The 24,617-nt window shown below is 44.2% G+C and overlaps 1 protein-coding gene across 1 annotated transcript in view; it reads left to right on the top strand.

The window, feature by feature from the left end:
• Positions 1–9,610: 9,610 nt before the first annotated feature.
• LOC311204837 (nischarin-like) overlaps positions 9,611–24,617 on the top strand; it is a gene marked incomplete at both ends in the record, with an annotated part of 222,631 nt that continues 207,624 nt past the window's right edge. The window contains 4 exon segments of the mRNA XM_084281180.1: positions 9,611–9,616; positions 10,072–10,155; positions 10,904–11,080; positions 11,084–11,086. Coding sequence (XP_084137306.1) covers positions 9,611–9,616; positions 10,072–10,155; positions 10,904–11,080; positions 11,084–11,086 — 270 coding nt within the window.

Raw genomic sequence — 24,617 nt, 5'->3', positions numbered from 1 at the left:
CACTAAAACAGGTTTCCCAGAGAGTTAGTGGAGGCCTCATCCCTGGAGACTTCAAGGTCAGGCTTGATGAAGCTCTGAGCAATCCAATCTAGTTAAAGGTGTCTCTGCCTACTGCAGGGGGACTGGACTAGATGACCTTTAAATGACCCTTCCAACCTCACACATTCTATGATTCCGATGGAAGTGAAGTACTTGAAAGCTGTTTCTTCTTCCTTCTGACTCTGTTCCAGCTGTTTGATCCCATGTCTGTAAGTTATATATCATTAACTACAAACCAGCAGAAACAGTGTTTGAGGTCAATCTGTATGTCACTTATTTTTAGCTTTTTTTGGCACCATAATATAACTACCCAGCTCAAAATAAGTGCAATGACCTATGTTTCTTCAAATCACAAGGTCTCACTTCACCATAATTTGCATGAAAAATAGTATATACTCTTTTTTTTTTTTAAGAAAAGAAGACAGGATTACAAGGAAAAAAGAACAGATGCATAACATAAGCAACATAAACTTTTTTTTTCCATAGTGGCTTTTTATCTTGCCTTTCTCTTATGTCTTGCCTTTTCTATTCATATAACAAGACAAATATGATGACAATTTATTTGTTTTCATAGTCAGTAATTCTGGGATTACTTTTTAACTTTGGGATTTTTTTTTTTAACTGTGGGAGAACAGGGGTAAAACCAAGAAGTATATTTCATCTGGCAAAGTAGGGTTTTTTTTATTGTTTGTCTTTTTTATTATTCAATTCTTAGACATTTCAAGAGTAGACATGAAGTTTATGAGTCTAAATGTTGAAAGTAAACAGAATTCAAGCTTCTACATTTTAAAAACACTTTTAAAACCAGAACTTCAACTCCAAAGTCCTATAAAAGTTTTGTGTATTTTACCATTCTCTCTTCTGCAGTATTAATTGAGTTTAACCAAAATATTTAAATACTGCATTTATTAGCAACTTAGGAAAAACATTTTCAGATATTTAAAAATAAAATGTCCATTCAGTTTTCTAGTAACATATTGACTGAAATCAGAATTGTCATTAAACTAGTATTTGGGATTTCCAGTAACTCATCCTTTGATATATGAATGTAAATACCACTCATTATCAATGTTCATGACAATTAGAAGACTGCTTTGTGTTACCTGCTACAGAAAAAAACAGTAGAGGAAAGAAGCTATGCTTCCAAAGGAAACACCTAGTCCAGAATTAAAATCCTGGACCCTGAATGCTCCAATAAATCAGCTCTGCCTCACATCATGTCCTGACTAAGGCCACTGTTCACCTTTTCCAACAATTTTGTGCTTTATTGCATAGACTGAGGAATCTAGAAAACTTCACAGATGTACTTTATGATATAATGTATAAAATTTAGAATGTATAATAAATAATATAGAATATCAAGTGTGCAATTATACTATATAATCCACAGTGTACATATAGCTATACCGAATATAACATGTATAGAATATATGTGGCACATGAGATATACATAAATATATATAACTTTCAATATATTTATATGCATACATTTACTATATAGGATATCATATGTAACAGTCTCACCCTTTAAAACCATTTAAGTTTATAACTTCTGATAAGGCTCACAAGCTAAACATGGACATCACATAATTGAATATTATACCAGGCAACATAAACCTCAATTGGTGGAAGAAATTTAGCTGCAATAAATGCCTTTAGCTTCACCTTTTACTTTGGTTGAAACTCCTGGAACATCAATGTTAGAACTGATTTCACTGGGGAAAAGACATTATGCACTGGAAAAGATTTATGTCAACACACCAATTTTCTATTCTTTTTTTTTTTTCTGCCCTGAGCTCAAGTGGAAGAAAAAGAATTGTCTGTGGGAAAGTTACAGCACTTCCAAGTTTACATAATGTGCTGTGGCTGCTCTCAGGTTGGCTGCAGATCGTGGAAGCATCAATAAATTTGGTATCTCAGCAAAATAGACAAGTTCTTTATAGTGATCTTTTCATGACCATAATTTGCTGTTTTCCCACTAGAGTATTTCATAATAAAGACTTTGAATTTGTTCCCTTACAGAAGACTACATAGGTGAGGCATATTTTTTTCACTAAGTACCTACAATAAGGTCGGGAAAATTAATTCTCTTTCATGGAGACCAACGTTCATATTGATTATATGTTCAAATAAACTATAAAGGAATATACAAATAGGCAGTATTTCATAAATTCTCACTTGGGTATCCAAAGAACCTATCTGAAAATGCAAACAATATTGTAATAGCATTCTGATTGATCCCTTACTCATTCTTGGGTGTTCTTCATATCTGCCCCTCATGAAATAGTGTTATGGGGGCCCTAATTATGTTGTTTATACTTGATTATGAAGTTAGAGGAAAAGAAAATAAAACCTTACCTCATAATTTACCATTTTATAGCAGTGGGTTTATTTCCTGGTTTGATAAATACCTGAACAATATCAAACATACTTTAAAAAAAAAAACAAACTTGACTCATGAGTTCTCATCTTATTTTATATGGATTTTTTTGCCATGTCAAAAGTGCAGACCCATAATTATCATTATACTCTGCTAAAATATTACACATCTGGCTACATGCCTTTGGCCTTTACAGCAGAAGATGTCCCTTTCTCCAAAATAAAGCAAACACCAAACACAGAGACATCCCCATATTAAGCTTCAAAATTGCAGAATTTTGATCTACCTGCATCTCCCGAATCAAAGGCGCTACTGGCAGCCAGCAGAAAGTCACTTCACTCCTCTTAACACCAGTTTAGAAGCCTGATTGTAAAGAAACCTCCGAGTGAAGTGCTCCTCAGGCACATGCTGCAGTTGCAGGCTCAGCCATCTCCCCTTGCAAAGAGTTCTATCACTCTCAGGAATTAGGGGGCATTTGCTCAGAATGATCTGTTAACGACTGAGCAAACTGTTATCCCCTCTCCTGGCTGATGCAGCAGCCTCGGGTCAGCTTTCAGAACTTTTAACCACAACATTCCTATCCAAAAGGTTGTCCCACCTTAGGGGTGGCTTTCCTTACCATGACAAAGCACTAAACCAGGAACAAATTCACATCTCTAATGAACAAGAGGCCAGGCACAGAGAGCTGAAACAAAGCATCATCAAGCCCAGTTTCATTTTTCCAAACAACTCCCTAGCAAACCTCTTTAAACCCAACACAAATGGCATTGTGGCCGGGAAGATTTTATCTCCAGCCCATTCGTAACAAATCAAACCAGACTCCACAATGTCCTGGGAGCAACCCAGGAAAGAGGCCCACAGTGCACAGAAAAACCCCACAGCCACAAAGTCATAAGGACGTTATGCAATTAAAAGATTTATAAAGACACCAGGGTGTGCGAGATGTTTCAAGCAAGTTTCCTTGGGCTGCCACTCAGGACCCAGCGACCTGGATTATACAGACTCCCTGTGACCGGCTTTCACACCACTTCCCCTACAGCCAGCAGCACGTCCAGCGCCTGCAAAGCTGTGAAGATGTAGCTCGTTGCTGTTGCCTCCCTACGGATACGGTATTACTGGGCTCATCTGCACACACCTGGGTAAGAAAGACAGCCAGCTGTACACTGTAACACCTTGAGTAACGTGGCATCTTAGATTGTAGAAAGATATTCTCATTGTCAGGTCACAAGTACAATTGATCACTGTTACAAAACATTCGGTAACACTGGAATATCCAGCTCAGGAAGAATTTTGTTCTTATTGCTGCTATACGCAGTTTTAAAAGGCAGCAAGAACCTTCTGTTTCCCCAGTGAGGTAGAACAATTAACCTTCTTAACATGCCACTCTGGTGCAGGCAATCACCTGTAGCAAAGCCAGGATCCCGTCTCCATCTCTCTAAGTTGGGATAATGTTTTCTTAGTGTGAAAAAAACAGTTTGACAATTTGGAGGCTCCAGCCCTGCTACCAGCACCTCTTTTGAATAGTATTTCCCTTCTTGCCAGTCCTCCAGCTTCTCTAACTTTCTTCTTATGTTCCCCCAGCCCCCGGATTTAGCTACAAATTGTCCCATTTTTGCCCTCCCGGGGGTCCTGCCTGATTCTGTCTTTCCCATATTCTCGGTCCAGCTTGTCTAATCATTCCCTTCTCCTCAGCAGTGAACAAAATCCCTAAAATGGACTGTATTTCTTCCCAGGTAGAAGTATTAGGGCCTAGGAATTGGTCCAGTTTTTCGGCTACTCGGAGGGGATCATCTAACAGGGTCCCCGCTTCTTACACCTGCAGCCGGAGGTCGGTCTAGTGCCGGTGCTGCTGATGGTGGAGGCGCAGGGGCAGCGCTGGTACCGCTGGAAATGCCACGACTCCCGGAGGGGCAGCCGCCGCCGGGCTTGGCAACGGCTCCCACGGATCTTCAAGCCCTTCTCCTGCTTTTAGTGCAAACATTGAAGCTGGAAAAGGACGTCAAGTCCTGACTGCACAATCCCTCTCCTCCTGACTAAAAGGCCTTTGTGAATTTACACGCCTGTTTGTCCAGCTGGGGGTTTCAAAGGAGCCAAAACCAGCCCAAAGGACAGGCAGCCTCACAAGCCCCTCTGGCCATCCCACACACAACTCTGAACTCAGTTTCATTTACTTTTTCCTTCTCTGGGGCCCCGATCATTCCAATTTTTAATCAGCATTTCTAATGGACGTTGGGTAATTTGCTCCCTTTTCTTCTGGTCCCGGGGTCTGTCGTCTGACCCACCTCGGAATTTCACTCCGGCAATTCCTACAGCCCTCGGTTACCTGTAAGAGTGTCTTGCAGGGGGCTGGGGACCTGTCACCCCCCCGAGTCCTATAGGACTCGCTCCGGCCCTTCCCTGACGAGTCGCTGGCGGGAGATCGGAGCCGCGGTCAGAAGAACCTCCGCACTCGCTTCGGAACCACGTTCCGTCTCAGTCGCACTCTCACACACACAGGCAACCGAATCCCACCCAACCCAACGCTACACGCAAAATACTTACGACTCTGTCGTCTTCACTCGGCCCCAACCCCATGGGCCGGGCCGACGGACACGGCTCCTGCCGGCCTCGCTCGGGCAGCCGAACGGAACCCGCCTCACGCTGCACGACTGGCGTCTCCTTTGGGTCTCTGCGCGCACAATTCCGGGCACAAAAACCTGCTGCAGCCGGCAAGGGAGCTCGTAAAAATCTGATTCTCAGGTTCAGGATGGCGTTAGTCCCGACCCGAGCAGGAGCCACCGAATGGCGCGGCGCCCCTCCTAGATCACCTCAGCGTTCAGTACTAGAGCCATCCCGGACGAGCCCCCAGTTGTTACAAGTGACTCGGTCCCAAACAGGATTAGAACCAAACGGAACGATTTTTTAAACGAACAAAGGCGAGCAGACGGCACCGGGCTGCAGGCGGCTGCTGCGGGAGGCTCCGCTCCGCCAGGCTCCGCTCCGCCAGGCCGCACCCCGTACAGCCCCAGCCCCTGGCTTAGATCTCTTCCAGGGCCAGCACCGCCGGCCGCCCCACTGACAGGCTGGAGCGCCCGCCAGGCCACCCCCACCAGGCATCCTTTAGGGCAGCTTTAGCTTTTGTCTTGCTAACAAAGTCAGGCAGCTGGTTCTGCAGACTTGAGGCAGATTTCAGGAGCCTTCCTATTCTTCTGTTCCTCTTCATCACCTCCTCCTCAGAGACCAGTTGTTTCTCCTCAGGTATCACAATGCACACAATGTGCTAACACTGTGGTCCTTTAGGCAAAGCTTTGCACATCCTTTATCTAGTTTGTTGCTGCTTCAACATCCTTCATTCAGCACATGCAAGAATCTTAAACTGTCCCTCCCAGGCCCCTGGCCATACAAGGGTAGGTCATGATGCACCCCCAACATGATTCCATATTAACACGAATCAGATGGACATATATCACACTAGGGAAGCAATTGTACCAGCTGGAGCATCTAAACATGCTGCAGTCCAAGAGCAGAAGTTCACCTCGAGGCTGTTAAATGCAGCAGAGCTTTGAGGCTGCAGATACCTGTCGCTGGCTGCAGCGTAACACGGAGCCAGGAATCTCCAGGGAGGGAAAGTTGCCCTTAAATATTGCTTTGAAGTTTCAGTGAGTGGGGGTGGTGGCACGAAGCCTAATGCGGTCACTGGACTGCTGTCAAGTGCTGGCTCTGCCGGAGACCCCATGGCCAGGGCTGGAGACCCCATGGCCAGGGCCAGAGACCCCATGGCCAGGGCTGGAGTCCCCATGGCCAGGGTCGGAGACCCCATGGCCAGGGCCGGAGACCCCATGGCCAGGGCTGGAGACCCCATGGCCAGGGCCGACTCACCTAAAGCAGTTGGATGGCAGGTTTTCTGGCACCCCCATGGCTGCAGTCATTCAGCATTTCCAACTCACTGTTCCATTTCAATGTGTTAGAAATGCCAATGGTCCTAAAGAAAGGACTTGAGGTAGAAACATTAGTGAAACAGTAATTTATTATACATTCCTGCAAGAGCGGGTGACCTAACAAAGTAGGCACACCTTTGGTCAGAGTTTGTAGCACTGTGGAAAATGCTGGGAAATGTTGCTTTTGCAAATTGAAAAGGGTTATTGTATTTTCTGTAGAAGAATTTATATATAGAAACTCTTGATTAACTGAACCAAACTAAACTTTATTGGTGTACAGAGCTGTAACAACAATAGAAACCAGCCACCACCAAAACCAAAACCAAAATAGCAACAGCTCCTAACAGTGCACAGAATTCTATCAGACGGCATCTGCAACCCTGCGAGGAGAAGCATGGGGCCTCTGCCTAGAAGGAAAGTGTTATAAATTGAGACTACAATGGATCATAATCCAATTAGAATTTTATTAATTATAGCAAGTAGAATATGAGCAAAGACAGCGCTGGACGGCAGGAGAGTCTGCGCTCCGCCAACTGCCGTGCTGATCAGTTCAAACAGTCCCTTTTTATATATTTTTTACTTCCGTGTTCATGAAGTAGTGGAGATACTCTGCGCATGCTTCAGTTGTTGTTAGGGGGTCGTTTTCTGCCTCTTGGTGGTCTTTGAGGCCGGAGTAAGAAGTCTTCCTCCTTTGTCCTATCTGTGGTTCCTGGACATCTGGCGGTTATCTTGCACAAGCGGTATCTGGTTTAGTTTGTGTAAGCAATTGTGGTTATCTTATCCTGGACAAGCGGTGTCTGGTAGCTTGCATAAGCAATTGCACATTTTTGGTAGCTGCTGGCATAAGTGATTTCATATTAAGCTTAGCATAAGCCTTAATAAAAAATACTCTGGTCCATAGTTCCTCACAGTTATTTTTACAAAATAAGATGTGGTGACCGATTTCGAAATGTGTCAGCAGATGTTGTGACGGGTTTCGAGATATAAGTCAGCAACCTCCCTGATATTAGAACTAATATTAGAAGCTAAGTGGTTTCCTGTCATTCATACCTTGTTTCAATGAACAAAATATTAACCCATTCACCACAGTATCATTACTTGGTTGAAATACTGATTGCGGGAAAAGACTGAGACGTTGAAAGTTTGATTGATGAGTGAACTGCATTTGAGAAGCAAGGGGTTCCAGGGAAAATTCCAAGGAAGCCAGTGTGAAAATATTTGGATGTTCAAAAGTTGCATGAATTGTTTCATCAGTCTGCTAAGGTGCTTTAGCTACAATACCACTTCTTTGTTTACTGAGGCTAAAGGGATTGCACAGTCACCTGGACTGTCAGCAATTCCCCAGCGGCCTTGCCCCTGGCGTGAAACCCTGTGGCACAGGCACACGGGAGGTTTTGGACGGCACAAACGCGGGAATCTGGTAACCGTGTCCAATGCCATGTACCCCGTGAAATCAAAATGGACAATAGCCCAGGATATACAGCACAAACAATACAAACCTCTTTCCAATTGTGGGACATTACCTATGTTACAGGGACACCACATTGGCCTGCAGGTCAGGCCATGGTGGAACGTATGAATCAAACTCTCAAGTGTTTTTGCTTCACAAACAAAAAGGGGGAGAGAAGGACATCTCTCCAGCTGATCAATTAAACAAAGCTCTGTATGTTTTGAGTTGTTTATGTCTGCCACAGAACAGCTTGGTACCTCCAATGTGAAATATGCAGGAGGTTTAAAAGGAGGTTTAAAAAAAAAAAAAGAAAAGATGAAAAGAAAAAAAGTCAATGTCAAGTGTTAGTAAAAAATTAAATTACAGGTAGTAATTTGGGGAAAGGAGATCTGGCTGTGTCATTACAGATGCCATGGATCCAGAAAAAAGCAAGCCTGTGTGAACCAGGCGGAGATCCTGATCCCAGTAACTTATGTCAAGTGTTCCAACTGCAGCCACAATGGACTATGAGTTTTGCTGTGGGACATATGGAACTAACTAACAGTCTTTGAAATATGTATGTATTTATGGTAAATGAAAATTAGGGAAATGGTGATTTCTGCACAGCCTAAGAACACAGACTGCAATGGGTGGTGCCTGCACGAAAAGGTGAGGCTGGTGTTATCTGACTCCTGAAACTGTCAAGACACTCAGCTGCAGGTGTGGATTCTGTAAGACTTTACAGAATCAAGCAGCAACTGAGTTTTGTTGCTGGCTCACAGACATGGTTGTGAAAATTTTGAAAGGCATGTGCTGCATGAATGTGTCCACTCTCAGTCAATCCATGCCAGCATTCAGAAATTAATAGATCAAACACAAAAGATACAGGAAAATGGATTCTTTGGATTGGACAATTGGTTTCAGGAGTGGGGAATTTCAGGATGGATATTGTCAATGGTCAAATCTGGATTACATAGTCCCTGACAATATCCTTGAATTTCCTATGAAACAGCAAAGTTATTCACACTGAGAAGTATTTGGTGATCACATCTTCAAAACACTACGGCCTTGAAGGCAGAGGTAGGGACTGCCTTACACCAAGGAGGAGTTGTAGGAAGGTATTTGGAAGTAACTGAACATGTCGTTATTATCCATAATAAATGGTCAACACAGAAGGTGTGCAGATAACTTTTAGACATAACAGATAAATTAACAATGCAAACAGTGTGTGTAGCCAATTAGTAGTTTTTAGCTGGCTACATTTTACAGTGTGGTTTTTCGTTTATGGGATGTTTTTTAGATTTAGTTATATAAGGACTTAGGGTTTTTTTGTAGATATTTTCGCCTTAGTGTTATTTTTGACAAGTCTTGCAAAAGAAAATATCACTCTCAGTGAAGGAGGTTCTTTTTGCTTAACAGGAAGGGGGAGATGTGTCCTGCAGCTTGAGAAACAAAGGCTCAAGCACTGCCAGGTGAAGAGATAACGGGATGGAGCCTTCAGGCCATGAACCTCGGGGAAACTAAACAAGGTGGCAGCATCCTTGCCGGCCCCCTGCTGGGACAGGCTCCAGGAAAAAGTGTCCTCTGTTGTTAAGGTGTAGCTGCTGTCTGAGGAGGGTTTAGAAGTTCTATTGGCATGATAAGATAGAGATGCTGCTGTGACAGCAAAACGTTGACCAATCAGATGTAGCCCAGGAACAGGGTGTGTTTGACAGAAAGCAGCCGTCTGCAGAGCATATAAACAGGAATGGTTCTTTGCAATAAATCGACTCTTGCTGCATCAAGCTGTGTCCCGTCTCTCTCCGTCGCAGCATTGCTTTAGATAACTGCAGTGATTCCTTGGGCATGATTGTAACCCTCAGGAAGCTGAGGAATAAAAACTTAACATCCAAGCAGCCAAAGGGCTTGTCCAGATTTCTGAAAGGTTCCATTTCTGCGTAGCTGTGACATGACAGCAGGATGCTCGCCAAGTTCCTCCACCTCTTGTGGAAATTGGGAGGCTGAAGAAAGGATGCTGCTGTTCCAGGCTTGTTGTGAGTAGCTATGCATACCAGCTGAACGTAGCAGAGATCTTTAGAAAACGTTGTGGCTTAGATGCTAACCTTTGGGTATCAAAAATAAAAGCAATTGCTTTATGTGCTTTGTGAATGAGATTAGGGATCCTACATCAGCAGAGTCACCTTAGAGTTCAGATTAGCTTTCGGGTAACTACAATACTTCCAGAAGGTAGAACCACAGAATTTCTCAGCTTCTCTTTAAGACATGCTTTGGTTGCATTGTCCCTTACTTTAATTTCTTCCTTTCAGGTGTACATTATTCAGGTCAGTGTTGGCAATCATCAGTGGACAGTCAAGCATCGTTACAGTGATTTCCATGACCTGCATGAGAAGGTAAGGTGGTTAAAGCTCTGGCCTCAGTCTCTTACAAAATATTGTACAGTTTTTGTAGTGGTTATATGGGACAAAAATATTTTCCTCAAAGAGCAAGAATATCTGCCAGATGCCATCTGAAGTGCAGACTGAATCCTTTGTATGAGCAGTGTTACTTGCCCCTCTTACACTCCCCTCTTGAACTAGGGGAAGTTGGCCTGAACAACTTTAGCCTTGGGCAGAAGCTTCCATCAGGGAGAGTGGAGTTTTACCTAGAGTTATTAAACTTTTTGCCAAGAGATGTTTAGGTGTTTATGATGAGCTGATCTGGTAATCTGAAGCTGGATTCACGCAAAGACTCTCTCTTAGGAAGGGTGGCTGATAAAACTGACCTTAGGCAGTAGCATGGGTTAGTTACCAACCAGTGCTGAATAAACAGGTAGTGAAAATGAGGGCAAATCTATCATATTCAAAACTGGGCAGCTTTTTCAGCTATGCACTAGTAATTCTGTTGCTTTATCAACTTCATTACATTCTGCCCTGTGGTAACTGTGAGCAATTATCTCAGAAAACACTATTATTCAGCTTCTCACAATTTTATAAAACGGTCTTTCTGAAAAATACCTAAGTCAGTAGGTAAAGTTACCAAAGTAACTGTATTGGTTTTGTTCTACCAGGATTGAGCAACATGCTCTTAATGTGTTCTGTCACATCTTATGTGTGAGTTCAGGTTGTGAGTTGGGTCGTAACTCTGGTCTTTGTCTTTCAGCTTGTTTCAGAAAAGAAAATAGATAAAAATCTCCTACCTCCCAAGAAGATTATTGGGAAAAATTCCAAAAGCCTGGTGGAGAAAAGGCAAAAGGAGTTGGAGGTCTACCTGCAAACTCTGCTAGTCAAGTTCCCTGTCACTGCTCCGAAAGTTTTGCCACACTTCCTACACTTTCATTGATATGTAAGTTATGTTTTTAGCATATAAAAACGGAGGCCTGAGGGTCTTGCTTGGAGAGACCTGTGTGGAATCTTCACAAAGTAGCTGGAGCTGCTCTTTTTCTGCCTTTTGCACGATGCAACAAAGCATATTTTTCAGATTTTTGACAGCACTTTTTGTTGCAGTAGGTGCTGTGCTGACAAGTAGTGTGGGTAGGGACTCAAAGAGGAGGAAATAAATGCTGGCAGGGTAGCTGGAGGCTGTGAATAAATCTGCAGCTGAATTGGTTGTTAGGCTGAAGTCAGTAGTGCTGGCTCTCTGAAGGAGCATTGCAGAAGCGATCCACATGCACCCCTACTTAGTGGTTACTGCTTAGATCTGTGGTTCATTCTTGGAACAGTTTCCAGTAGCCTGAATGAAGAAAAATGGTGCTTCTCCATGAGAAGCTCACTGATGGAGTGGCCTCTAGAGAAACAGCTCCAGCCAGCAGACAGAATGTTAGGGTAAAGGAAAATAAGCAGTGGCTTGCTTTTGTGTTCAGATTGTGATTTGTTCATTCATCTCTTGTGGATAATTGGGCATTTTTACAGTATGGCATCGTGTTGTAAGGGGGAGATTGAACTTCATGAAGAGGAAAATGCACTGGAGAACTCTGTGGAAAGGAGGACCAGTAATTGCTTCAGGGTGGGATGTGCTGAGATGGCTCTTCATGGTTTCATATAAAGGCTTCAGAAGTAGTGGGTCATTAGATGCGTTGATACAGCTTTAGCAACAAAGAAGAACCTGCTTTTGTTGTATTCCATGAATGTAATTCCCCTGCTGAGGCCTGAGTTTGACTTGGATAAACTGTTCATGGTGCTGCTATTGCCCTGCAGATGTGAGCAAGGAGGACTAGTTTGTCATGAGGGAGCTTTTGTAAGTTGATTGGTGGTTTTAAATCTATTAAATGTGTGTGATAACATAAGGAGAATTCTGTTAAGATGGAGCAAACTTCCGGATCACCAGGAAGTTTCTCTCTTAAATGGTGTCTGTTTCATTAATGTTTTGGTCCAGTAACTTCAACAAAGATTTTTATGCAGGCAGAAATTCTTCCAGTCATTCTCACTTTTCAGTTAGATGATTTCTTTCTTGCTGTAATGTTCATCCCTTTTCACTTTTTCAAAGAACTGCTGTTACTTGCATATGAATGCTTCCATGCTTGTGTATTGTGTTTGTGTATTACAATAGAATGATAGAATCCAAGACTGGTCTGGGTTGGGAGGGACCCCAAGGATCACAGAGCTCCAACCCCCTGCCACAGGCAGGGACACCAACCTCCAGGCCTGGAGCTACACAAGGTTGCCCAGAGCCCCATTCAACCTGGCCTTGAACACCCCCAGGGATGGGGCACCCACCCCCTCTCTGGGCAGCCTGTTCCAGCCCCTCACCACTCTCTCTGGAAAAAGCTTCCCTCTAATATCTAATCTAAACCTTCCTTCCTTTAGTTTTAATCCATAAATGAGTGAAGCTGTTGTTTAATCTGCATTTCTTTGTTTAGGGGAGTCTGGCTTGAGGTAGAAATGCAATTGTTTGGGACTTGAGAGTACTTTTTAAATATTTACCAAAAGTAGTTAGCTATTCAGCAGAAAAGCTAAATATTTGCCACAGGAATTCAACTGGGGAATAATCTTCCTGCAGAACTTTGGTCTTCTAAAATATCTTTACAATATTAGCCCATGTGCATGCTTGAGGCTTCATAATGCCTGATACTGCCTCATTAATTTATATAGGAAGGCTGGTGATGGCACCAAGCTGTGTGACACGCTGGAGGGAAGGGATGCTGTCCAGAGGGACCTTGACAGGCTTGAGAGTTGGGCCTGTCCTGAAGGTCAACAAGGCCAAGTGCAAGGTCCTACCCGTGGGTCATGGCAATGCCGAGCACAGCTCCAGGCTGGGTGGAGAACAGATGGAGAGCAGTCCTGAGGAGGAGGACTTGGGGATGTTGGGGGATGAGGAGCTCATAGTGAGCTGGCAGTGTGCACTTAGAGCCCAGAAAGTCAACTGTCCCCTGGGCTGCTTCACAAGAAGTGTGACCAGCAGGTCAAGGGAGGGGATTCTGCCCCTCTGATCTGGAGTGACGCCCCCTGCAATGCTGCATCCAGCTCAGTGGTCCCCAGCACAAGACAGGCGTGGAGCCATTGGAGCAAGGCCAGAGAAGGCTGGAGCACCTCTGCTATGGAGGCAGGCTGAGAGAGTTGGGCTGGTTCAGCCTGCAGAAGAGAAGGCTCTGGGGAGACCTTATAGCGGCCTTCCAGTCCCTGAAGGGGCTACAGGGAAGCTGGAGAGGGATTGGTGACAAGGGCAGGGAGGGACAGGACAAGGGAGAATGTTCTTAAGCTGGAGGAGGGGGGAGTTAAATTGGGTATTAGGGAAAAAAAATCATCTTCCCAGGGACAGTGATGAGGCCCTGGCACAGGGTGCCCAGAGAAGCTGGGGCTCCCCTGGATCCCTGGCAGGGTTCAAGGCCGGGTTGGATGGGGCTTTGGGCACCCTGGGCTGGTGGGGGGTGTCCCTGCCCACAGCAAGGGGTTAGAACCAGATGGGCTTTAAGGTCCTTTACAGCCCAAAGCTGCCTGGGATTCTGTGATTATTTTTTTTCTTGTCTATTCTTATTTGTAGCGTTTCCAGTAGGGATTATTTAATCTTATTCCCTAGGTTAATGGAACTAAACTGGTGTAGAAATAACCACAGTAAATACACTACAAGTGCTTTGCAGCCTTTGTGTTCCAGGGGAAAGCTGTGTCTGGCTTGGCAAAGAGCAGCAGTTGGATGTGACAGCAGTGTACAACCTTATTGTTGCTTTGGTGTTGAACAGGGGTATGCAGTGATATGGGGGTGCTTACTTCCTTGCAGTGTCTTATACTTTGTCATCTTAGATTTGGTTTCTTAACTTCCAGATAGAAGCTTTTAAAAGAAAATAATTGAGTACCCAGAAGCTGCTGTTCAGAGACACCTGCAAACAATGGATTTCTGTGGGATTGGTGCATATAAGAGAGCGAAGACAGAGGCCTCTTGTAGGTCTGACAGAGGACTAGAGCTCCTTTTCTGTGGGCTACAATACTCCACGTCATGACCTTGTTTCGATTATAAAGGTAGGAAAATTCTGCTGTGTCCCCCAGATGATGAAGGGAACACAGAGCCTGGGTTTCAGTCAGATCTCTGCATGCCAGGTGAGTGTAACTGGCTTTATCCAATAACAGAACTGTTGAATTTTGTTCGGAATGCAGCTTCGAGCTGCTTCTCCAAACTGTTCATCCTCAGTGAGTGGGGTTTCAGTTATACTAAGAATGTGCTTGTCTGAAATGTTCACCTCATCAGATGAGCTGAACTGTGCTGCAGATGGCCCATGGATTTATTTCCTTGTCATGAATCATGAGGGGTTTGTCAGTGAAGTAAACTCCTCAAATACTCATTTCATGATGATCAGTAATGCCTGTTTGTCCTTTGCAGCTACCTTAAAATGAGATGTGTGTGCCTAAACTATCACAGGTAGTTTTTTGTTCTTCTCGTGAGCCTTAGAGAGAGCTCTTGGAAGAGCTCAGAACTATTTCTGGACTTCTACAGAGCATTTGCTTTTTGTGAAGTATGGGAAATACCTGAACTGACCTTTGTGCTCCTTTAGATTGAAAAAGAACAAATTCCCACAGGGAGAATTTTCCAGACTATTTCTTTTCCTCCTGGAGCTGTCAGTGTGTAGAAAGAGGGTTGAGCACTGTGTAGGTCCAGAAGGGCAGAGAAGATAGAGGATGGTGAACAGGGACTTTGAATTCTTCTTCAGCAAGGAGGTTAAGTCCAGAAGACTAATTTTTACAGATCTCTTCTTCCCTGTAGACTTGTTAATCTAAAGTTATCAGTGTATTAGTGATGCTCTAAGGAAATGTTGAGTGCTTAATTGTCCTGGTTTTGGCCAGGACATTAATGCATTAGGTTAGTCTAATGTTCAAATTTGAAGAAAACTGTACTGGTAATAGTTTCTTTAAAACCAGGCTTTGTTTGGCATTGGGCTGATGATGGTCAGTAAGAATTGCTCTAGTTGCTGTTGCCCTTTTTGAAAACATGCAGCATGTGATTATTTAAATGTAGTTCAGTATTTTCCATCTTGGAAACTAAAAACCTATGAAATTAAATAATTTGATGAAGTATTTTCAAGTTACAAAGAGAATCTATAAGATGTAATGACAGTTGTTTTCTATTTTTAAAAGTCCTGTACCACAGCAAGAAAGGGAGACTTATTTTGTCCAAGGATACACTTTGAACTGTAAGTGTGTAACACTTCATTGCAATGGTTTAATCTTTGCAGGAGATCAATGGGATCACTGCTGCACTGGCTGAAGAGCTCTTCCACAAAGGTAAAGAACCTGCAAGAATTTAACTGGGGATGGTTTCCTCCATGTGCATGCGTGTGTATACCTGTGAGATTTAATCTCCAGACCATGAGATCTGAGCCTTTCACATCAGACCGAGACTTGTTCTTCCTCTTCACCTTTTTCTTGCTATTTGTGCTTTGATCCAAGCTGTATTTGAGGAGGAACTGTCACAGAAGCACAGCTGCTTTTGGAAATAAATCAGAAATTGATGAATTCCTTGGTATGTTTTAGTGCAACCAGTCAGGAAGTTTGTGTCATTTCAGTGAGCCTTGATAGAGTGTGTTGAATGCATCACTTCACCTATCTTAATGTTGTTCTTCCAGAATTCAGGAAACATGAGACCTTCTGGTCAGTTAATGAAAGGATGTGCTTTTCTGAGGCTGAGAGCTGAAAATGAAATGCACTACTGCAACATCTCTAAGTGGCTCACCAGGAGCAGGAGGCGTGTGAAATGATTAACCCATGTTGAGGGACAGGCTGAATGCTGTGCTGTGATTCTGGCTGGCTGAGGTGATAGGTGAAGCGTGGTTCAGATTGTTCTGGCACAAAATTAACTTTAGGTGAAGCCACTTCAGAGGGGGCACTCAGCAAACACTTTAAGGAAGGTCCTGAAGAACTGTTCCCTGACTCTGTAGTGCCTGTAGCCTCACTAGTGCCAAAATCATTGATGTCTGACCGCTGTATGTGAGTGGAACCTTGTGGTGATGTGCAGCTGGACTCTGGGACTTGCTCCCACTGAAGCCAAAGGGAGTTTTAGTCTTTGGAGAACTCTGCTTATCACGAAAGCCGATGCTCTCCTGTCTGTCAGGTCAAACTGGTGTCCTTAAAAGGAAGAGGAGGAAGATGTTAATTCCACGTGTGCATGTATTCTGACTGCTGTAATCCACATTTGCTCTTGGGATGCTGTCAGAGGAGGCTTTTGGATGCTGTTTCCTAGTGTTCCTGGAAAGAAATGGGATTGTAAAAATGTTGCCAGATAATGCATTTCCTGCCCTGGGAGCTTGCTCTGGTGGTAGTGTGGTGAAAGTCCTCAGACTGTCCAAGAAAATGCTGCAGCTTTGCACATCAGCAGCTTAGCAAAGGATGTCAGGTTTGTCTGTTAGATGGTAGGTGCTGCTTTTTCTGGTTAGAATAAGTCTGAGCTGCTATTGAACTTAGGGATATCTCAAAGTTTAGCAATTTCTATGTTGTATAAATTAACTTTGGTTCCAGCCCTGTTAAGAGGGAAATTTGCCATTAGTTGCGTTGGGAGCTTAAGGCTTGAATGCAGAGAGTGCCTGTTTGAACACTTGGATTATTCTGGTGTTAAAGAAAATTTATCTGAATTCAGTGCTTCTAGTTTAGAAGCAAAAAGGACATTGTTTTGGTGCCTTAATCATGAGCTTAGAATATAAATGACAGAGATGAAATCGCTGACATTAGGTTTTGCAGGTACCATTTACTCTTTGGTAACTGGGGCAGCGTTGTGTTCGATACCATCATCCTGTGTTTTTCAGGAGAGCAGCTCTGAATGGCTGGAGAAGTCTTCAACATCAGACCCTTGCAGCTATATGCTGTCACTCTACAGTTGCTGCAGGGGGAGCCTACGTGTGCTAATGGAGATGCCAAAACTGATCTAGGTCATATTCTAGATTTTACCTGTCGACTCCAGTATTTCAAGGTGAGCCATGTTTGCACAAGTACTGGCGGTGTTTCTGCCAGAGTGATGGGATTCTTGGCATGCTTCTGGAGCCTAGTTAGAATGCACAAGATCTTTACTGGCAGTAAACACCTGTAAGCATTTAGAGCTCGGTGTTAAACAGGTGCTTATTCTACCAACCTTCAACATAGTTCTCTAAGAAAGACGTTGATTCTGCCATGTGATGTCATCTCTTCAGCGGTGCCCTCTAGGGTTTCTGTGACAGAGCCTTACTGGGTGCTGATAGGCAGGAAGGAGGCAGGAAATATTCATTTCAGCCTTGCATTCTTTGACAACACTATGGCTAGGCCAGTGCATACAGATGCATACATGCATGTGTGTGTAAGTCCTGTCCCCTTTCTCACCTTTAACTGTATTGGAAAGTTTAAAAACCCCCAAACCAAACTAACAAAACCATCAGTTTTAGAGATGAGTGGCCCAGAATTTCCAGGAAAAATGCCATTGCAGAACAAATGTAAAATGGCCTCAGATAATTTTTGTCTGAACCAGTTTGATATTTTGTTCTTCTACCAAATCAGTGAATTACAAAGACTCTTGCTGAGTAGCTTTTTTAACACTGCTTGCTACAGGTCAGTGTCTTTTCAGCCCTTTTATTACATGAAGAATTTCCTTGTAACTGTGTGATATGTTCAAAGATGAAACGAAGTAGTGGTTTGGGGAAGGTGCACTGGAGGGCTTGGAAAGTTTAGAAAGCAAAACCACAGCTCTACTGTTATTCCTGTGGATCTTCAGTTGCCTTTGCCATCCTCTGTGTGTAGAACCTGTTGTTCAGAGGATTCTCTGGCTGGAGAAGAACATATGATTTAGAAAAATATTATATACAGCATATTATTTAGAAAAATACTTGAGAGTTTCTGGCCCTTCTGAAAGCTTGTGTGTGGGAGCCTTCAGAGTTTATAAGATATATGTAAGACCAAAAAAAAAACCCCAAACCTTAAGAGATTTCTCCCAAAATTTTATTCACAGCAACCAGAACTGCAACCGCCTGCCTTTTGCACTGGTGCCATGTGCTCTGGCCAGAATGCTATGGGCACGTTGGAAAACTAGATGCCTTTTTATGAGATGGTCTAATGCTTTCTTCAAGCCCATCTTGTCAGTGCCTTGGACTTCATCCCCTGGGCTGGAATTGAAGACAGTTCTGTCCTGGAGGATCCAGGTGTTTCAGGGAAGCTGGTTTTAGTGAGTGCCACTCTGGCTTGATCAGCTGTGGATGAAGCCTTGCTCAGTCTTGTCTGTGGGATTTGAGTGCCCCATGTGCTACAAAATACAAGCACCAGGTGGCAGCTTAAGTTCAGTGCCTCAAGTTCAGAGCACTTAGCTGGAGTGTAACTGATGGTTTGGGTTTTTTCTGCTGAAGAGTTAATCTGCAAGTTTCCTGTATCATCCCGTGTTTGACAAAGGGGTTGGAGCTGTGGCTGTCCCAGCTGCTGTACTTGTGCTCTTGCCCGTGCACAGCTGTCTGAAGTGAGCACAGGTTGGGTTGTGTACACTGACTGTTCTTCCTTGTTGATGACCAGGTCACTGAAACAGGGGGACCTTTTGGAACCAGTACCATTCAGGAGCATCTGTTGCCGTTTGACCTGTCAATTTTCAAATCTCTTCATCAAACAGAGGTACAACTAAGCTACTGCCTGTAATTTGAGGGGCTCTGTAAATGCCAGGTCTGGTGCATGGCTCTCAGGCTTGGTAATTGCTTTGCTTTGGTGCTGGGGTTGGGGCATGCAGTGTTCAGGAGGAGTGTTTTATTTGGGAAACAGTGTGGGGTTTTTCTCAAGACTTGGCAATACGGATGCCAGATGTAAATATTCAGAAGAGCTTGTGCATGTCTTCCCAAAGGATGTGTGTCATTTCCAGTGTATGCAGAAGCTACCCCAGGGTGGCTTTCTGTCCCTGTGAAGCTCCAACAGATGGGTTCTAATGGGAGCTCTTATTACAAAGTACTTCTTGTTTGGGAAGCAGCAGGGATTTCTGAAGTGATGTGAATTTGCTTGAGAAGGTTCACTTGAGTGCAGCGCTTCTGGCTTGAGAATTTGCGGCATTTTTTCGTTGCTCTGCTCTCAGTGTGGATCACAGGGCTTCCACTGGGAGTGTTCAAAACCTCTTTCGTCCCTTTCAGATCTTTCCAGAGTGGGAATGCCTGGTTGTGTCACACAGCCCTTACCCTGTGTTCCCTTCTGTTGGGTTCAGGACCTTTTGTTGGACATGCCTGCTGTCTCACTGATAGGAGAGGCTGTGCTGGTTCAGAGCTGCAGTGCAGTCCCCATGTCAGGGGCTTCCTGACATCTTAGCGTGGGAAGGAAACTTCAGTGGGCTGGTGTTGGGAGTGTGTCTAGCATGGATAATTTCAGGAGTAGCTTTGCTTAGTGTGGGGAGAATAAAAAAGGGTTTTGTTTTGAAGACTTTTGTGCCTGTGGGTTCCTGAAAAGTTCTGGATGGGCTGGCAGCAGACCTGCATTTTCATCTCGTCGTAACTGCTGCCCAAAACCAAACAGTGGTGATCTGGAGAGATGCTTCCAGGGGCAGCAGGAGTTCTCTGGGAACTGGTTGTTGTTGCACAGTGTGCCCAGAGAAGGACCCATTTGCTAGACAGAGCTTGAGTCACATTGAACTGCAGAAAAGACTTTTATAATGTCAAACTTAGTCTGTGTAATGAGCTCATTGGTGTGTGTGAACTGCTGAGCTGGGCATCTCCCCTCCCCCGGACAGTTGTTGTTTATTCTTTGCAGTAAAGAAGGTGGGATACAGCAGTAACTGTGTTTGCAGGTCGAGCTGCACAGCTTGAGGTACCCACCTCTGCGGTTGGTGACAGTCAAACACTGCGCCCTGTTCAACTGCCTGGGCGGTTGAACCTGGGGGAATGCCCAGGGAAGGTAGAAAGTGCCTAGAGAAGATCTTTTGTGCAAAGAAATATTTGGGAACTAGTTTTTCTGTAGTTGTGTCCCTAATTTCTTGCTGTAGCTTTACCAAATGTTGGGCTGTCTGACCTGATAGTCCCAGATTTGAAGGCAGTGCTGTAACTACTTTCCGGACCGGGAGGGAATCCGTCCTTGAAGCTTTCAGTTGCCTCTGCTGTGTCCCGTGTTTGTTCTGCCATTTCTGACTGTCATGTTTTTCCAGTAGATCAGTCATTGTGGGGGGAAGCTTCTCAAAGGGCTGACCTCATCCAAACATGCTCTGGCCACAATGAGTGTTCGGTTTTCGGCAACATCGATGAAGGTGAGAGGGAGTTTCTGATGGGCGTTCAAAGTGTGTGCGAGAATCGCGCCTGTGGTGGGGGAATCCCCATGTGGAGCCCTGGTACTTTTCTGTCCTGCCTGTTGCAGGTTCTGCTCTTAAAGCTGGGAAGCAGAAAGGGTTTGCTGGCCTCTCAGAACAGACTTGAAGTGATGAGATGTGTCCCTTCACAGGGATGTTTCTGATGCTTTGATTGGAATGTGCTTCTGTTACTCCTCGAGAGCTGAATGCGTGTGGCTTCTTCTCTGGGCTGTGATTTGGCAAGGCTGTGAGGAGCGTACCTTTCACAGTCCCTCTCTTCCTTCCCATTCTCCAGCCTGGGTTGGCTGCCAGTGTTTGGGACTCCCTCCCTGTGGATCTAAAATAATTCTGACACACTCAGCTCCTGCTTTAAGACCTTTAATCTGGGTGATGATAAGGCTTAGGGATCTTTCTTCCATAAGGTCATTTGGATTGCTTGTGAAACCATGGGCTTTCACCGAAGATGCAGGTACCATATTTTAGGGTGCTTGTCTTTAACAGGAAATCCTGGTGCCAGAGGCCTCTGAGTTTGATCAGTGGGAGCCAGAGGATGCAACTTCAAGCTGTCCAGTGACAGCAGTTATCCCAACTTGGAGAACTTTAACAACCTTGGATATGAGTCACAACAGCATCTCTCAAATTGATGATTCAGTGGTAAGAAATCTTTCTTCATTTGTGGGGGGAAAAAGGGTGGCTGGTCTTCTGTGGCACATGACTCAGCAGGGATTTTGCAATTTCTTCATGTATCTCTCTTCTGAAAGATTTCCCCTTGCACTGTCCGTGCTTGAGCTCCACAAGGTAATGCTGTGGAGATCAATGCACTGCTCAACTTACTCTGGTTTTTGCTTCTGTAATCTTTATCCAGGGTTCTGTGTAATACAGACAGGCCTGTTTGATGAGCTGGAAAGGCCTCTTAATGAGTTTGATCTGTAGTTAGTGGGGCTAAACTGGGGGCAACTTGCTTGTCTTCAGTGAGAACCCAGGTTTCAAATGCAAACGCGACCGTGCTCATCAGAGTAATCTGGTTCTCTCACCAGCAGGAGTCTGCACTCTGGCTGCACTAGAATGGGTGCTTTTTACTTCTGAAAGCTGTGAAGAGGGTCTGTGCCTTGGAGAGTTCCTGCCCTTTGCCTGTTAGTTGGTTGGTGAAGGAAGTACAGCCAGGTTTCTAAGCTAAAACGCATTTAACATGTGCACCTTTTCCCTTCTAGAAATTAATTCCCAAGATCGAGTTCCTGGCCCTGAGTCACAATGGGGTGTCTCTGGTAGAAAACTTACAGGTAAGGGATGCTTTTGAAGGTGATGTTTGCCAGTCTGCTCAGGACCTTCCAACACAGAATCCTTTTGCTAAAGGATTTTGCCACTCATCTAGCAGAGAAGAGTTTAAGCCCAAATAGCTTCCTAGCATCAAGCCCTCGTAAGGGTGCATTTCTTACTTGCCAACACCGACATGCAACACGTAGTTCTTCACTAAATTCAGTCGTTGCTGGCTGTGCCAATGGCTTGGGAAAAATAGAGTGGAGGAAGTTCCCTTTCCTGCAGGCTTAATCCTGTGTAATGAGCAAGTTCGTGTTGTGTTTGTCAGCTGGGCAGCATCCAGCATGAGCAAATGGACAAGCCTTTGATATGGTTCAATTTTAGCAAATTGGTGTGTGACCTGGATTTTCTGTGCTCTCGTAGCATCTTTACAACCTTGTTCACCTGGACTTATCCTACAACAAGCTGACATCGCTGGAAGGTGTTCACACAAGACTGGGAAACATCAAAACTCTGAATCTAGCAGGAAATCAGCTGGAAAGGCTGTGTGGTCTTAACAAACTGTACTCTTTAGTCAACTTGGATCTGAGCAACAACAAAATCGAACAGGTAACTACTGATTTTAGTGTCAGATTGCTTTAGAACACAAGTGATTCCTGTTAGAGGGTGAAAGTGCAAATAAAGTGGCTGGAGAGAATTTTTTTTCCTGCTTACTGTTTGTATGTAATTTAGTCAAGAAATGCTTAGACTGTGGTGGTGTTCTCATTTAGCCAATCTGTGTATTCATCCTTTTACTGAAAAACTTTCAGATTGATGAAGTAAAAAATATAGGAAACCTCCCGTGCTTAGCAAAGGTGGTGTTATCCAGCAACCCACTGAGCATCTTCCCTGACTATGGGACCAAAGTACTGGCTCAGTTTGGGACAGGGCTTCAGAGGTATGTAAGAACAGCTTTTTCTTTCTAAAGCCTGGTGAGGAAAGTTGTGTGAATGCTCTACAAGCCTGGGGAGTTTTTAGTGGGGGTTGGAGTACGTCTCTAGAGAATGGAACCATGTATACGCTGCTGGGCGTGCTCCTCAGATCTAAGGGAGAGCTTGCCCTGCTTTCACTGGGTAACAGGGTGTTCCTGTTGGAAGGTGCCTGTGCCAGTGGGGTGTGGAGCTTCCCAAGCCCTTCTGAGTTTGCATTCAAGTCATGAGGTCTGACGTGGTCATTACCTTGTTTACAGGGTTACAGACATGCACAGCATCTGCATCAAACTATTTATTTATGACATAAGTAACAATAAGTTACAGAGCTGCCTTGTTTTCTGTATTTCTGGATGTTTTTAACATTTTTAGGTCTGTCTGGATAACACTATCACCACAGAAAAGGAACTAGACACAGTGGAAGTGCTGAAAGCCATTCAGAAAGCCAAGGAGGTGAAACACAAACTGAGCAGCTCTGATAAAAAGGTGAGTTGGGTGCTGTGAGAGCAGAACGTGCTGTGTGCAAAAGAAGCCTGTGAGCCCTCTCCAGATTGGCTTTGAGCAGAATTCCTTAAACTCACTTCTCATGGAAGTGTGTGCAGTGTTTGTGCTTTACTGCAGTGTGAGGTTTGAACATCACCTCTTTCTCCTATTTAGATTTCAATGCAGTTTCAGGATGTTCCTTTTTCTGCTGGCTTGGGATAGAGGAAGTGGGAGGAAAAGAGAAAATGGCCTAATGGTACACACAATAAATATGCAGCTGACCTCAACAGCCGTATTTTCCATCTTATACAAAGAGTGCTGAGGTGTGAGATCAGTGCTTGTGTTGCAGAGGACTGAAATGATTTTCCCAGACTTTCTTCTTGCGAGTATTGAGCAATGGGAAAGGATCAGAAGTCTGAATTGTCCTGTTCTCCTGTCGGCTGTGCAGTGGGTTAATCTTGTTCTGGAAATAAGTTGTATTATCAGGAGCTGTAATGCCCCTGCAGCTTAAGAATCCTGTTGTCGTTGTGGTTTGTGAAACTTGCTGCTGGTTTTGTCAGTGCAGGGATCAGTGATCAGAATGACTTCTCTAACCGAATTCTTAGTGGAATTCTGCTTAGTGGGAAATGGGAACTTGAGAGGATGTGAGCACCACCGTGTGGCACCCCTCAGAAACCCAACACATTTAGTACTAACGTTCTTACTCCAACTGGGAAATCTTTGTAGACTTAGTGCAGTGTCGGAGAAGGAAGACGCGGACACCAAGTGGTTCGTCAGGCTGTCTCAAACTTTAATCACACAAGCATAGCTTAAATATAGTAGTTAATTAGCTCATTGAATATTGCAAAGCCGAGCTCATCATTGGTCCAGCTAATCAATTGCAGTCCTGCCCTTGCTTACATTCTATTACACATTTGCTTACATTCTGTTGCATTTTGTTATGAGAAAGACCTCTTTCTAAGACAACAGGACTGCCTGCAGCTGGTCCCAAGGGCACACTGACTTTGAACCAACCTTTACCCTACTTATGCCATCTTGAGCAGGTCTGTGCAGCTGTGTCCCTTCTCCAACAACCAAGTCTGCACTGAATCCTCCACATTTCCCCCGTTTTCTTTTGATTGAAGGCTGTCGATACCATTTTTTGCATCATGTTCTGCAGACACATACAGAGACATGGTAAGAGTAAGGTAAAGGTTAGTAGTATTACTCCTATCAGAATAGCTGCTTTTACTATGGATAGCAACCAGGGTTCCAGTCCCAGTGATCGTAACCATCCATCAAGTCCTAAACCAGAATCCACTTGTAAGTTGTTAGTTAACCTCTGTAGTTCATGAATTTGGGAATGTATGGATCGCGAATGATCAGAGAGGTTCATACAACACGTGCCTTCAAACTCCTCCTTGGGTTGAGGCAGTGTGTACCTCTGTCTTCAAGGTCAGTATGTTTGAGAATGTAATTACCAAATACCTCTCAGCATGAGTAATTTT

This window comes from Gallinula chloropus (genome assembly GCF_964237585.1).
Source record: "Gallinula chloropus genome assembly, contig: HAP1_SCAFFOLD_114, whole genome shotgun sequence".
Classification (NCBI taxonomy): Eukaryota; Metazoa; Chordata; class Aves; order Gruiformes; family Rallidae; genus Gallinula; species Gallinula chloropus.
The sequence above is the reverse complement of the archived record's forward strand: the minus strand, read 5'-3'. Positions and strand labels throughout refer to the sequence as shown.